The sequence below is a fragment of the Hyperolius riggenbachi genome, chromosome 5 (genome assembly GCF_040937935.1).
Source record: "Hyperolius riggenbachi isolate aHypRig1 chromosome 5, aHypRig1.pri, whole genome shotgun sequence".
Taxonomy (NCBI): Eukaryota; Metazoa; Chordata; class Amphibia; order Anura; family Hyperoliidae; genus Hyperolius; species Hyperolius riggenbachi.
In genome coordinates, this window is record NC_090650.1 from 252,893,644 (window position 1) to 252,910,318 (window position 16,675).

The 16,675-nt window shown below is 40.5% G+C and overlaps 1 protein-coding gene across 4 annotated transcripts in view; it reads left to right on the forward strand.

Moving 5' to 3' along the window:
* Positions 1 to 16,675, forward strand: part of MYLK4 (myosin light chain kinase family member 4) — a 299,781-nt gene that overhangs the window by 242,950 nt on the left and 40,156 nt on the right. For 3 of the 4 annotated variants that reach the window (XM_068236806.1, XM_068236807.1, XM_068236803.1), the window contains 5 exons: positions 25 to 69; positions 6,670 to 6,775; positions 6,943 to 7,036; positions 8,863 to 8,972; positions 12,486 to 12,627. In XM_068236806.1, coding sequence (XP_068092907.1) covers positions 25 to 69; positions 6,670 to 6,775; positions 6,943 to 7,036; positions 8,863 to 8,972; positions 12,486 to 12,627 — 497 coding nt within the window. The remainder of the gene's footprint in view (positions 1 to 24; positions 70 to 6,669; positions 6,776 to 6,942; positions 7,037 to 8,862; positions 8,973 to 12,485; positions 12,628 to 16,675) is intronic. The other variant, XM_068236804.1, reaches the window with a different exon arrangement.

Below are 16,675 nucleotides of genomic sequence, written 5' to 3' on the forward strand. Positions count from 1 at the left end.
CATGTTTGCCCTTGTGTCTTGTAGATAGTCCACTTCCTAGAGGGTTGAGAAATAATCCACAGTTCTCAGGTACTCTTTAGTTTCCCAGGGGGTTTCAATGAGCTCTCCATGTTGTGTTTATCTGTACAGTGACACTTTACTTACTGTTGCTGTAGCCCTCTCACTTCCCTGTTGGCTTGCTGTTTCTTTCTGTGAGCTCACTTAGTCAGTTACTCTGAAGTCCAGTATACCACTGCCACCATGTTTAATAGATTGCTTCTGTTTGCAGACACACAGTAGATTATAACTGAATAGATCTCACAGTGTCCTGTGACTATGTCATGCAGGACGCAGGCAGGACAACCATTTTTCTACATCCATAACTTAAAGGGGTTCATTCGCGAAAAAAGTAGGCAGTTAAAAAATGTGACAGATGACAGGTTTTGGGCCAGTCCATCTTTTTAAGGGGGAATCTCAGGGCTTTCTTTGTTTTCAACAGCATTTCCTGAACAGCAGTTTAACTGCCAAAATAGCAAGATACCAGCCGGCCTCCCTAATCACTTGCACACTATTATGTCAGTTAGATTTTGCAACTGTTGTTCAGGAAATGCTGTTGAAAACAAAGAAAGCCCTGAGAATCCCCCTTAAAAAGATGGACTGGCCCAAAACCTGTCATCTGTCACATTTTTTAACTGCTTACTTTTTTCGCGAAAGAACCCCTTTAAGTAACAGTAGTGAGACACCCAGAGGCTAAACTGTAATGTACTAACCACAAACAAAAGAGCAGCAAACTACAAAGAATATCCATAGCCATGCATGGTACAACAACTTAAATACTGAAAAAGACATCCACCATGGCAATATAATAAAAAAAGCAAGATGCCTTAAGGAATAGCAAAAATCTTTATTAGGAATTATATACCATAAAAACAAATTAAAATCAGAAGCCGTGAAGTACAGACACAATGAATGCAGAAATCACAAGTGTGTGCTCATCAATTATAATAGATCACATCCATGGGGTATATAAGGAGATAACCTTGGTCAGCGCTATTCTGACTGCTCAGTGTCTGTGCTGCATCTTATTTGGCTATGACAGGTGGTGATATCTAATATGATATTTTATTCACAATAGCGCTGCCCATGGTTAGTGCTGTCCTGCCCATGGTTAGTGCTGTCCTCACCACTGTCTTTGCTGCTACAGAACTCCCCCACTGTTATCACATCGGGTGTTGCAGCTACAGAACTTTGCTACATGGTAGCGTAACTTCACCACTGCTGTTTTATCATTTGCCATAACTTCCTCATTGCTATTATATTGAGCACCACTGGGGCCCACATTATTGGCTTTAATCTCCTATTTTAACATAGCTGCCTATGGCAGGGCCCATTTCTTTGGGCCGCCCAAATTATCTTCTTTGTATCTACCTGCTTGCTGCAATACAAGCTGTTTGCTTAGCCATCGGTGTGTTGTCTCTTGTTGTGTGAATTCACAGACAGAGTAGAAAGTTGTTACATAAGACATGAAACTCAGAGGTGACACTAGAAGTGCATTGCTCTTATCCTGTTGTTTTCAAATGGAACCAACACAGAAATTGCTATAAGGCTGGAGAAGTGAGGATACTCATACATGAATTAAAGAATCAAAATACATATTCTGAAGGACATGCAATTTAGTAAAGAACAGAAGCCTGTAAATAGAGATGTCCCAAACTATTCACATAGCGAATACTTCATGGTAAAGAAGGGGTATTCAAGCTCGCCCCCTCAGGTGAATACAAACTGTGTTCATTCCGCCTCCTATACATCATCATTGAGCTAAACCTTGACCCCTTACCTCACAGTCAGCAGACACATGGCAGCCAATCAGCTAGCACTCCCTCCTGACCTCCATCCTGGCATCTTAGACTCATTTTTTAGCTGCTAATAGTAAGAGAAGGGAGAGAGCATTGCTGCAGATAGGGAAAGCATTAGCTAGGCCTCTGTTCTGTGTCACCACTGCCTTCCTAGCTGCTTATTAAGTGTCCTGAGCAGGCAAAGAGCCCTTATCAGGGCTGGTACATAGGTTGTGTTTGCACAGCATCCTCCTGACTCCTGACTGAGCATCCAAGGGCCCTTCTCAGGGCTGGTACTCACACATAAGTTGTGTTTGTACAGTGTCCTGACTCCTGACTGAGCATCCAGTGCATCTAGTGCAGTGTATATTGAGTTGCAGACACCCCAAATACAGCCCACCATCATCAGTGCTATTCTTGTTCTATTTTGATTGTGTTATATCACAGTCAGATATCTGCGTCCACTCACTGTCCACCAGTGCAGTGTATATTGATCTGCATGTCGCAGACGTGCGCACACTCCTAGTGACTTTGTGTACAGTAACACAATACGTCCCGGACATTTGAAAGCAGCACTTTATTCCACAAGTGTAGCAATATAATGTGATTTCTGCCTTTTAGGAACTTTTGCCATGGATCCCCCTCCGGCATGCCACCGTCCCGGTGTTAGGCCCCTTGAAACAACTTCTCCATCACTTTTGTGGCCAGAAACAGTCCCTGTAGGTTTTAGAATTCGCCTGCCCATTGAAGTCTAGGGCGGTTTGCGCAGTTCGCCTGTTCGCAAACTTTTATGGGGGTTCAAGTTTGAAGTTTGCGAACAGAAAATTTGATGTTAGCTATTGCTAACTGTAAATAGCACAACTCACTGGGTATGGAAAAGTTTAACATCTCTATTCAATAACAACATATCAGATATGTCATTAATGATTAACCAATTATGCACTGCGTCCCTCTGGCGCCTTAACGACCAGAGCCTTGTTTTAATGCAGCCATTCTGTGATTACTGTGATTGGCTCACAGTGATCATCTGGTAAGGAGCCAATGAAACTGGTTCCTTACCGATAGGAGGAAACTCGGTTTTCACATACTTCCACAGCAACCTGCATTCAGCTCGGGGCCGCGGAAAACTGCGGCATAGAATTTATGCCACATCAGAGTTAGAGAGCCGCAGATGCAGCATAGATTCTACCTACCGCAGTCCCAAGCTGATTAAGGCCTCTTGCACACTGCATGCATTTCAGATTCCGATTCCGCTTTTTGGATGTCATACTTTTACATACCCAGTGAGTGGTACTATTAACAGGCTTCTGTTCTCTACTAAATTGCAAGTCCTTCAGATTATGGTTATAGGTAAGTGCACTGCTTATAATAAAACTAAACATTCTGTATTATGATATGGCAAATGTGTTACTGAAAAAGGTTGTGAGCCCTAGCAAGCAATATTGCTACTGGAAGTTACATGAACCTGAGCTTTGGAAATTCTAAAATCTGAAAGAATCATTAGTCATGTCAAGGCTTTGCAAACTGAGATTTTTATGTTAGAATTACTCAGTTTAATTAAAACTATTTTTTATGCCTGCACAAGTCCAAAAGTGAATTGGAAAATGAAAGTATGTATCCACTCCATCACCATCCTATGCCAATGTGTTATGACTCATCATTACCATGCATGTGGCAAACTGACCACACCTTTTGGAACCAGGTCTGGAAAATACAGCATAATGTGATTAATTAAATGCTAAACAGCCAATAGGACAGTTTAGTTGATCCTTATTTTGTTGTCATCAATGTACATTTCCTTGTCAACGCAAACTCCAAATAATCTTCTTTCACAGGGAAGCTACAGTACTTTAGTGAACACACATATTTTTTGTGTTTAACATAAAAATATTTTTTTATTCCATATTTCAGATGTTATTATTCTAACTATACAGATTTATTATATCAGCCAGAAGAGGGAGATCTGTATACCACTATAATCACAATGCAGTTGATTTACAAAGGCAGCTGTTATGCTTCTGCATGGATATGCTGATGACTGTGACACCAGTGGTTGCCATGGGTTCTATCAGTGCTTGGAATCTAAGTAGCCACTGCTCTTCCCCGCAGCACTGATGAGCCATGACCCCTAGTGGGAAGCAGGCTTCCTTACTACTAGTGGCTCCCAGATTGTGACCTCTGTGATTGCCCCACCATGTTATTGCCATTTTATGATTGATTTTAATAACGGATTTAAATAAAGTTTGGAACATTTATTCAACATTTATGGTACATCAACTACTCTTTTATAAACATTTATTACATTACTTAATTGGATTCATGTAGTCAACCACATAAATCCCATTCTGTGTTGTGTTCTTTCAAACGCCTCCTTTTTCTTTCTTTGAATGCCTAAAATGAATCTGATCTGTAAACATTTGACCTCCCCCCATACACAGATTGTTCTCTGTGTCATATACTCATCTTCTCTGCTCCTATATTGCACTCCATAGAACCATAAGCCTCCTTTGCAGATGAAGAAAGTTAATCAGCCACTCTGAAAACTAAACTTAGCCACGGTGGCAGTATGGACGAGCCCGATTTGTCCAGGAAAAAATAGCTGAAAGTGGTATGGATGAGTCAAGGTCATCGAGAATTTCTAAGGCAGGGTCTAATTTTTCCATATGCGTTTTTCACATAAAAATTTGCATTTGTATGGACATTTTTGCATGCTCTGGATACCTGGATGCAAAAATTTGCACATAAATGCAAATTTCAATGCAAAAACACATGCAAATAAATGTACATTTTCTGCCAAACAGTTGAAGAGCGGGGGAATTGTGGTCTGGTAGAAAGGGAAAATTAAATTCATTTTTGACATGATTTTGTTTTTGAAACTTATTATACTCAAAATGTAGAAATCTAGACTCTTGTTTGACACATTTTAGTAAGTTACATGCAAACATTTCATGAAAATTAATTTGGGAGTTTTGAATCAGGATGATTTCATTTATTGGCTAAGGGCCTGTTTCCGCTACAAGCGGTGCGATGTGGCTACATAGGTAGCCAGGTATAGTATAGGTAGCCAGGTATAGTATAGTATAGTTAGGTATAAATGCCTTCACTATAAATAGCTAGGTATAGGGCCTTCAGTATCGTTAGCCAGGTATAGTATAGTTAGGTATAGGTACCTTCAGTATAGATAGCTAGGTGTATATGCCACTGCCACTTACCTCCCTCCAGCTCCAGAGGCGGTGTTTGGGGCTCGTCCAGGACTCCCCTCCATTAGCCGCGGCTGGCTGGAGGACAGATGAGCAGCGGCGGCTGAGGGAACACTTCGGCAGGCGAAGGGGTGGCGGGCAGCATGCATGAATGCGTTGTGCCTGGTGCTGCCCCTAGCCATGACGTCGTGACCTTTCCTCTTCAGCCGTGCTGCCCCCAGTCATGACTTTGCGGCCTCTCCAGCCGCACCGCATCTCTCCTCCCCTGCCTTTCCATTGGCCAAAATTTAATGTGATGCGGCCATATTGCCGCGATTTACCAAATAGTCACAATCTACCATTAGATTGCGATCTACCTATTGGGCACCCAATGGACCAATCAGATACTGCCAAGGTGGAATTTGATTGGTACATTTGAGAACACGATTCGCATAATCCTGTATCAACTTAAAATTATTTTCATCCCTATTAATCACCACTTTTAACCTGGCTAATGTCAATTTTTTTAGCCTGTAAAGCACCCTATCCTCATATTAACCTAACCTCACATAATGTCTACCCTAACGCTATAAACCCACCTTGATAGTAGAAGCTTACTCTTATATTAACCCTATTCTGTCAATAATCTTACCCTCATAGTAAACAAGTCTAAAAATGTAAGGCCCTGGAGTAGGCTTGCTTACCCGATCTCTTCCACAAGTTTAGGGGTAATGAAAGCATCGCAGCTCCTGTGACCAGTGCTCTGTACTGAAAGCAACTGCAGTAAGATTAATGGTGTGTGAATCCCTAACCTGACCTCTGATACCACACAGGAACATTCAGTTCTGTCATTGCTCTACAGTGGATCCAGCTAGTGATGCATTTCAATGGAGAAAAGGTACCCTGCTCCAAAAATATAGTGTCATGTATATAGCTGACCTGAACAGAATGTTTGTTTCTGTTTCTTAACAGAACTGAAGTTTGACCTTAATTAAGTTTGCCCATATGCAATTACCTTTTTCTGCTGAGTTTTCTCCAAGTGATTTCAAACTTGTCAATAAACTGCCTTTCAAATCACCAGCAAGAAAGAAAATACTTAACATAGTTTTGATAGTACTTTTCCACCTACTTTGTCAATTACTAAGTGCTGAAAAGTTATTCTAAATAAAAAATGAAAAATTATTTAGGGGAGGAGGAGAGAGGCGGCACAGCTGAAGAGGAGAGGCCGCGACTTTGTGGCTGGGGGCGGCACGGCTGAAGAGGAGAGGCCGCAACGTCATGGCTGGGGGCAGTGCCAGGCACAACGCATTCATGCCCGCTGCCTGCCGCCCCTTCGCCCGCCTAAGCGCTCCCTCAGCCGCCGCTGCTCATCTGTTCTCCTGCCTGAATTTTCATTCAGGAGGAAAAATGAATTGCATATGGGCCAGTGTATATGGGCCAGGTACGGTAGACTCATGCTTATCAGTCCAGCTGAAAAACAATGTACGTGTTCACCATAGTCAGGGATAAAACAAGTGTTCAGCTGATCACACTGAGCACCGTGAAAGTACAGAAGTGTTTGAATAAGGGAGGATGAGTTTTTCATGAGGCGCATACCATGAAACAATACATTGGAAATAGCTGTCACTCAGATCTTTATAACCATAACACGCTATTTACTTTTTAATCCTTTGTAGATGTCACACCTCCTCCTCCTGCTCCTTTTGACCACAGAATTGTCTCTGCCAAACACACTCAGATTAATTCCTTTTATGCTGTGGAAAAGACGCATTTATTGGGAGGGTAAGTCAATTAGCTGTTGTTTTGTACATTTTATAGATTCCCTAGCTTTACGATGGGCAGACTAACTCTGAAAAATTCTAGATAGTGTCAGTCAGTTTGTAGAAGTCATTATTGCTTTCTATTATGCAGTTCTGAATGTAAGACAAATATGTTACTTTTATTTACAGGGGAAGGTTTGGTCAAGTCCACAAATGTACAGAGAAATCGTCAGGGCTCACCCTTGCAGCTAAAATCATAAAGGTCAAAGGACAAAAAGAGAAGGTCAGTATCTATCAACATACTTCCGTATTCTCCAGCTTCTATCATGCATAGAAAGCAGAGATGGCACAGATCCTAATTTTCCAAGGGTTTCATTGGGAAACATAAGCAATGCTGCTAACCTGACCTGGATTTATTAAACTGTATATTCTATTAGGATATATTTAATGATTGTAAGTTACTGTAAAAAAGTAGACTACTGTTCTGGCTGTGACATAAACTTATGTCCCCCACCACTGCTACAGGTACAGCCTACTATACTATTTGTGGATCCCACTCCTAATAGCATGATGGTAAGCTTACACTTTAGTGTGAGTGAGGTCATATGAAGGAATATGCTAATCTGACTGCAGGTAATTGGAATAAGAGAGTAATACCCAGTTCTTTTCCTCATCTTAATAGAAGCTTTTAATAATATTAATAATAATAATAATAATAATAATAATAACAACTCCATTGGCCAATCAGAAGGTTTGTGTACCACTGAGGCCTGGTGCACACCAAAACCCGCTAGCAGATCCGCAAAATGCTAGCAGATTTTGAAACGCTTTTTCTTCTTTTTCTGTAGCGTTTCAGCTAGCGTTTTGCGGTTTTGTCTAGCGGTTTTGGTGTAGTAGATTTCCTGTATTGTTACAGTAAAGCTGTTACTGAACAGCTACTGTAACAAAAACGCCTGGCAAACCGCTCTGAAGTGCCGTTTTTCAGAGCGGTTTGCATTTTTCCTATACTTAACATTGAGGCAGAAACGCATCCACAATCCAAAAAATGCCTCACCAAGGCATTTTTCGTTTCTGCAAAACGCCTCCCGCTCTGGTGTGCACCACCCCATTGAGATACATTGACCAAGCAGATCCGCAGCCGCAAGCGGATCTGAAAACGCCCAAAAAGCCGCTCGGTGTGCACCAGCCCTGAAAGGTTATTTTGTGGCATAAAAAGGCTTTGATTATTAAGCCAACTCCTCCCTGGAAATGTCACAAGGAAGAGGGTGCTGCAATTGCTACCTGCTTTTAGCCTACACAGGAAACAGGGACAGTACATGATTATGACCAATCAAAACCTTACAAATATATCACCTGGTTAAAGTGTTCAGTAGCTTCTCCATGAGATTTGCTCCACACAAGGAAATCTAATTACTAAGAAATCTATACGTTTCTTATTCCAAATTTTGGGTCAGCAGTAATCTTGGTTCAGCAATAAGGAGATTATTCAGAAAGCATCAAAATTGGTGCCCATTAAAACTCAGATTTTGCTTAATGCATTTAGTTCAGTGTATTTCTATTTCACAAAAATTGAAACTCTGTTTTGATAACATTTTGGGCTCTTTCATACTGTGCAGGTTGTGTTGTGATCGTATCCCAACACAATGTCATCAAAATGTTGCACCACACGTTACATGTGCGATTTGACTATACAGTGAAGTATAAAGTTTAAAGTGAGTATGCCTCACTGCCACTGTAAGTGTACATGTTACTCAGGTAACACACAGCATACTGTGAGTTACTGCATCGGAACCCACCACACTGTGCCTCAGCGCACTGTATATGAAAGCTACATAGGAGTATCATTGCATTGTGTTGTAACGATATTGTCCGTTACGACATAACGCAATAGACGTAGTGTGAAAGGGCTCTTAGAATTTTATAGAGATAAAATATGAGATGAAATTGAACAAGTTTGCCTAGCTCAGATCATCATATGTATCAGTACATATTTCTGTATGGGAGTGGCCATGTTTTTATAACTGTACTCTGTCTAACCCAGCTATAGCTATGGCAGTAGGGACAGAGATTCCAGAAATATAATACTGTGTTTTGCTTTTCTATCTTTAGGAAGAAGCAAAGAATGAGATTCAGGTCATGAACCAGCTGAATCATGTTAACCTCATCCAGTTATACGATGCTTTTGAATCTCGATATGATATAGTCCTCGTCATGGAATAGTAGGTGCATTTGTATTTCACTTTGTTTTGTTGTGCTCTTTGTATCCTCAGCCTATTATGCAGAAAGCAGGTGGAGATCTCCAAGCATTTCCAGTGAGGATATCATAAATGATCCAGCAATCTTGGATCATATGACATTACAATTGCCCACTGTTACATGGTTAGGATTTGCCATCCTTACTTGAGTTGTATTACAATAACCTATTTTGGTTCCTGGACGTAGAATCTACGTCCAGGAACCATGCGCGTTGCCGCGCGCTCCCGCGGCCGATCGCGCGCATGCACCCGCACTCCAGACCGCGGATTCGGTAGCCACGGAATCAATGTATCGGGCTATGGTGCCCAATCACTGATTCCTCTCCCCCGCTGAAAAAGCGACAGCTTCTCTCGGAAGCTGTGCTTTTTCTGGCTGTCACCTCCCCCATGCGTTGCTCTAAGCGTGTGTTACGCTTAGAGTGATGTCATGTAAACAAACTCATGGCTGCCATCTTGTGGCCAAAAAGTAATACTACAACTGAAAGTAAAAAAAAAAAAAATGAACATACATTTACATTATAAATCTATTGTTTACCTCCCACCCTCCCAAAACTACCCAAATAAAATGTTTACTATAAAAAGAAAAACATTACAATAAAAAAAACAAAAAACATGTAAATATTTACCTAAGGGTCTAAACTTTTTAAATATCAATGTAAAGATGAAATATTTCTATATTTTTTTTATTTTAAACTTGTAAATAGTGATAGATGCAAAATGGAAAAAATGCACCTTTATTTCCAGATAAAATATTGTCGCCATACATTGTGATAGGGACATAATTGTAACAGTGTAATAACCGGGACATATGGGCAAATACAATACGTGAGTTTTAATTATGGAGGCATGTATTATTTTAAAACTATAATGGCTGAAAACTGAGAAATAATGAATTTTTCCATTTTTTTCTTATTCTTCCTGTTAAAATGCATTTACAGTAAAGTGGCTCTCAGCAAAATGTACCCCCCAAAGAAAGCCTAATTGGTGGTGGAAAAAACAAGATATAGATCAGTTCATTGTGATAAGTAGTAATAAAGTTATAGGCTAATGAATGGGAGGTGAACATTTCTCACGTGAAAACGACGGAACGCGAATGGGTTAAAGCAATAGTTGTTGAAATGCGTGTGATTAGTGGTTTACATTTTATTTCAGTAGTCACAGTAAGAGATTTTGTTTTTTAAAGTGAATGTAAAGCAAACTTAAAAAAAGAAAAAACAACAACAGATATTTACCTAAGGAGGAAGAAGGCACTGGGTCCTATGGAGCCTTCCCATTCCAGTCTCCTGGTTCCCTCATTCCAGCTTTTCACCCCCTTTAGCAGTATTTGAACAATTGGTCAGAGACTGCTCTTTTCTGCCACGGGGGCTTTGGAAGTCTTCAGGAGCCCAAATGCTTTCGAAGACAGGTGGCTCTATACTGCGCATGTGGGAGTGCCCTCTATCATGCGCTTACGCAAGTGCAGTAAGGAGCTGCCCATCTTCTGGAGCACTCAGGCTCCCGAAGACTTCCAAAGCCTCCCGTAGTAGCAAATTGGAATGAGATGACATCTCTGGAACAAGGGGACTGTGAGCCTTCTATAGGACCCAGAGCCTTCCCTCTCCTTAGGTAAGTATCTGTTTTTTTTATTTCAATTTGCAATGGCTTTAATATAGCCTTTAATGACCTTTACTACTTAACCACTTTTGCCTCAGCTAAAGTATACCTACAGTGTTCCCTGTGGCACCTGGTAGGAACCAGGATGTAGATATTAGTAAACTACAGTTAATGAGCACAGCACGTGAGCACATCACCCCCTCCTACATATAGAAGTAGTGAAGTCCTGCCTGTTGTTCTAGGCTATCCATATTATGAACCACAGAAAAATATTCAATTAATGCATCACCAACTTATTCCATCAATTTCAAATATAGCTTAAGGTCCTCAAAAGATGTTATATCAATTAAAAAAAAAAAAATCAAAGAAGGGGTTCCAGCTCAACGGATAATACAAGAACCACATATTCATGATCTACTATAGGATAGGTCTGCTCATAAATATTTCATAATTATAATAAAAAGTACAAGGTGGAAAAAAATATCTGTCAAGAAATTGAGATAAAGATGGAATATAAACTACCATATGCAATTAAAGTGTACCTGTCACAAGGGCACAAGCCCCCTGTAGTCAATCAGCTCCTTGGGGTCCATCCAGTCCCATCCATTCTGCTGCTGCTGTAAAGTCCACAACTCAACTCACTCATGAACTACTACACTTGCACAGGCCTGGCTGTGCACCTTCTCAATTGCACTACCGTGGCTGGAAGCATTCTGAGCCTGCACAGTTACAAGCCTTAACAAACTGTGCAGACACAGAACGCTTCCGGGAAAGGAAGCATTATTGAGGAGGAAGAACATGGGCAGTAGTCTGCAACTACCAGAGCTCATAATGGCAGAAAAGAGGGAACACTGAGGGAGCTGATTGACTACAGGGGGCGGGAAGAAGCCCTAGGTAAGTGAAAATCCTCTTATCTCTCCCCTCCATCTCAGGTTTACTTTAACCTCCCTGGCTGTAATTCCTAGCAACACTCGGGCTAGCCACCAGGAGCTCTATGCAGAGTATAGCACGCAGCGGGCATTTTTACTCACCTCCTGGGGGATCCAGACATCTGTGCTCCTTCCTATCCTCCGAGGCTCGGAATCACTCTGGTGAGATCACCGTCATTGATCTCACCACAGCGTTACAGCACCACCCGGAGGATGGAGGTAAAATTGCAGCACTGGAGCTCAGGAAGGTGAGTGAGTGCTGGGGCTACTGCAGAGACTCTGGCGGCATGATTTTTTCCGATTTTAGGGTCTGAAACATTTTAAAAAGACCCTAAAATCCACAAATAATCATACCGACAGGAGGGTTAAATACATATACAGGTAAGCATATGCCTCAGTAGTATCATACAAACGCCCATGTAAACATGTCATAGAGAGATTGACACAATACAGATATATATATATTCATATGAAATACAGCTCATTACATGCATACTGTTTAATTAATTATGTGTCTCCTTCTCCACCTGTAGTAGCATCTGGAGTCAAGTATTCTTTAGATCCAGGAATAGATGGATAATTTTGTTTATGTACACTCTGGTTGCCCTGTCTAGAAACGACTTTTGTGCAATGTAGTAAATAGTACTCTGTTAGAATAAATAAGAATCATAACACAAAGCTGCCACCTACAATAGCTGTCTATATTTTGTGTAGTGTAGGCTTAAAATTTGTTTTGTTTCAAAGTGTGAATTCGGGTTCCCTTGCAATACTTTCATATTTATTTTATTATTGATTAAGACCCTATTTTAGGACACTTTACGTGTACTGTATATGTCAATGTACTAACACTTTGAAAACTAAATGGTTGATTGTCTTTTTTTTTTCATCATCATTAACATAATTGTTAACTTTTGGCAATAAATCATGTTGTTGTTTTTTTTTTATCTCTTAACAGTGTAGATGGTGGCGAATTGTTTGACAGGATTATTGATGACAACTGTAATCTGTCTGAAGTGGACACAATATTATTTATAAAGCAGATCTGTGAAGGAATTCAGTACATGCATCAAATGTATATTATACATTTAGACCTTAAGGTACTGCAGCTTTGGTTATATGCAAGACATTCTTTGGATAAGAATAGCATAAGTGTTTGAAGTCTACCTGTTGCTGTACAGCTAATTTTCATTGTATATCACATTGACATTTTCTCCAGCATTTCACAGAGTACATAGAACAATTTGTGTCCCTAGCGGGGCCTCAGAGGGGTTCACAATCTAATTCCCCTCATAGTCCAAATAATGCACACACATGATGATTTTCACACAAAGAAATCGGGACTTCTTGTGCAGCTTGGGAGCTGAGCACTGCTATAGCAGAGCAACATGTCTGTTGCTGTGAGGTGGGGGAAGGGATGTTGCATGGCGCATGCAGCTTCCGGCGGGATGGAAAAAAGAGGAAAACAATGGATGGATTGTCGCTTTAAGATGCAGCGTGCACAAAGCAGGTCATTTTGGCGCCCAGCACTCAGTCCTGAGCGCCGAGGCTGGGCGCCTTCATAGCACTCATAGTCATTCGGCTCACCCTGTGCCCAGCTCACCGGCAACAGAGGTATTCATAGGCGGCATGTAGGATTATTAAGTGGCCTAGGCAGGCCAGGGGGACACTTGTACATGTTTGATTCTTCTTGGCTGAGAGGGCCCAAAACACTCTATCGTGGGTAGAATTAGGGCCATTTTAAGAGGATGCTAATTTAAATATTGGTATGCTTTAGGGATGTGGCAGAAAATCAGAGTGTTGGGAAGTAACTCCATAAAGTTAGTTGTTATGAGGCCTGAACAGAGGAACAGGTAATGACCACAATGTGCAGTAATATAAACAACTAAGACCATAACATAAGGTGCAAAGTAAGGTTTTATTGTGAGCGGTGTATAATATAATGCAAATAAGATGCAACCACATGCACAGCAAGCTATATACAGACATCCAGGGAATGTAATGACAATAATGCAAACATATGCAAACGGAATATTTACAGTGAAGCTTCCACAACCAAACAAACAGTGTGCACACATACAATTAACCCCTGAATATCTGACTAACTATATACAAGCAAACGCACACAGGATAATATATACATACAGTATATATACAATAGCGTGGTATCAAAGGGAGCAAGCAAAGACAGGTCAATACACGTAACAGGGTCAGCAGCGGTAATTCAGATATATAGAGGTACAAAGGAATGAGCAGAGGCAAAGTCAGGACTAGCAAGGTTCAGCAACAGGTAATCAGATCAAGGAACAGGTTACAAAGAACAGGACTCAGATACAGGAGTGACCAGGAACTCAGAGCTACAGAGATTGACGTTCTGGCAATTGCTTGGAGAAAGAGCCAGTCTTAAAGAAGGGAAAGAAAATATATGATATAATGAATTGGTTGTGTACTATGAATAATTACTAGAAGATTAGCAGCAAAGAAAATATTCTCATACTTTTATTTTCAGGTATATAGTGTTTTTTCTAACATTGCATTATTTTATAATATGTGCAGATTACACAACACTCACCATTCAAAATGAGTCTTTCAGAGCAGTCTATGAAGTAATGAACTCTCCTCTAGCAGAGGAAAAGTAAACAGTTCAATTACAGTTGAGATAATAAAAGTCAGATAACAGCCCTCTCCACGACTAAGTTAGTCGGAGAGCTTAATAGCTTTTTTGCATAGAGATAACAACTGGAGTTTCTCAACTCTTCCTGTACTGGAAACAATTAGACTGATGTATCTGATCTTAATGTTTTATTTCTTAGCTGTACTACACATACAAATCATAATATCATCATTTTTTTTTCGCTTCAGTGTCTCTTTAAATAGAATCAAGATGCAGCTGGTGGTAATTAAACAAAGTCCCATAGAGTCCTCTGCAGGACAGACAAAGAACTGCAGTTCCTTAGTACAGGCAGCATACAGCCACCTGCTGGTGGAAAGTGGAACTTCAGGGCTGCTAAATGTCCACAAAGCCCTCTGCTGGTGGCACAGTGAAAGTCCAAAGTTCTCCAAGTAAAAGCTGCCACCAGCAGGCAGGAGAAGGCAATGCATAATTCCTAACATTAGTGTTCTGGTGTAGATCTGAGCATAGAACCCTAGCGCATTACATATCACAAACCACAGCCTTCATGAGGTACAGCTGGCAGATATTCCAGCCTTTCAGTCATTGTTTTTTGTTTTTTTTTATAATTCAAAACATGCAAGTGAAACCACAAATACATTACAGTTAATTTTAGCATCTATAATATTCTAAAGTCCATCTATATAAAATAAAGTTTATGGACAACGAGGAAAGGATAAGAACCACCTTGTTATTACTGTGTCTGTGTCTTCACCAGGTGTGATCAATGGGATGCAGATTTTATGCTAATTATTTTGCAAATGTATGCAGCTTTAACAAGGACCAATGAAATAATGCTGTTGTAGTCCATTTTCAAGCTGCATACATTTACATAGAAATTAGCATGAAAGCTGCATCAACTTGGAAGTATTTGCATCCCATTGAGCCTCCTTAGGCTCAACACACACCATACAATCTTGGTTGTTCAAACTTACCACTGTCATGTTGTATAAGAGCTCATCCAATCAATCATTCAAAGTATTTTCACTCTTTTTTTTTCACTCTGTTGGCCCTTACAACATAGATTTGGTAAGTCTGTGCAACCAAGATTGTATAGTCTGTGTTGAGCCTACAGATGGCTATATATCAGGCGACTTGGCAGCCAATCGACTATCCTATTCAATTTGCACAGTGGGAGACATGGCGTTTTCAAACAAAACTTATACCTGAATGATTTATTTGCAATGATGTGCAGAGCTCCAATAACTGGGCTAAATTACACAACTAGCACTCACTACAGGCAAAGGGGGGTGTTCGCTTCAGTGATAATGTGTGCACAAATTATTACCTAATAGACTTCACCACGGCGGTGACGTACCCCCTCGGGGAAGACCTAACACTAATCTAACAATAAAAACATAATATTCCTCTAGCTGCTTATCATAAATGGTATACACATTTCATAAAACAATCAGACAGACAAGTGACAGCGCTCAAGGATGCACCTGAAATGTAAGCCAACAGAGACAATGCAGAGCCCCTCTGGAACTAAACACATGCCTTGAATGCAAATCAGATGCGAATTGAATCTAAAAATGTGGAAGTGACTGTGAAGCAGTGAATGCTGCTAGCCATTAATATACTTACGTTCAATATGCACAATGGGAGACATGGCAGCGCTTTCAAACAAAACTTATACCTGAATGATTATTTGCATTAATGTGCAGAGCTCCAATAACTGGACCAAATTACACAACTATAGTGGGATGCGAAAGTTTGGGCAACCTTGTTAATCGTCATGATTTTCCTGTATAAATCCTTGGTTGTTATGATAAAAAATGTCAGTTAAATATATCATATAGGAGACACACACAGTGATATTTGAGAGGTGAATGAAGTTTATTGGATTTACAGAAAGTGTGCAATAATTGTTTAAACAAAACTAGGCAGGTGCTTAAATTTGGGCACCACAAAAAAGAAATTAAATTAATATTCAGTAGATCCGCCTTTTGCAAAAACTACAGACTCTTAAAGCTTCCTGTAGGTTCCAAAGAGAGTCTGTATTTTGGTTGAAGGTATTTTGGACCATTCCTCTTTTCAAAACATCTCTAGTTCATTCAGGTTTGATGGCTTCCGAGCATGGACAGTTCTCTAACTCACACCACAGATTTTCAATTATATTCAGGTCTGGGGACTGAGAGGGCCATTCCAGAATGTTGTACTTGTTCCTCTGTATGAATTCCTTAGTGGATTTTGAACAGTGTTTAGGGTCATTGTCTTTTTGAAAGATCCAGCCTCGGCGCAGCTTCAGCTTTGTCCCTGATTCCTGGACATTGGTCTTCAGAATCTACTGATACTGAGTGGAATCTATGCGTCCCTCAACTTTGACAAGATTCCCAGTCCCTGCACAGGCCACACAGCCCCACAGCATGATGGAACCACCACCATATTTTACTGTAGGTAGCATGTGTTTTTCTTGGAATGCTGTGTTCTTATTCCTTCATGCATTTGTTATGCCCAAATACCTCATCAGTCCA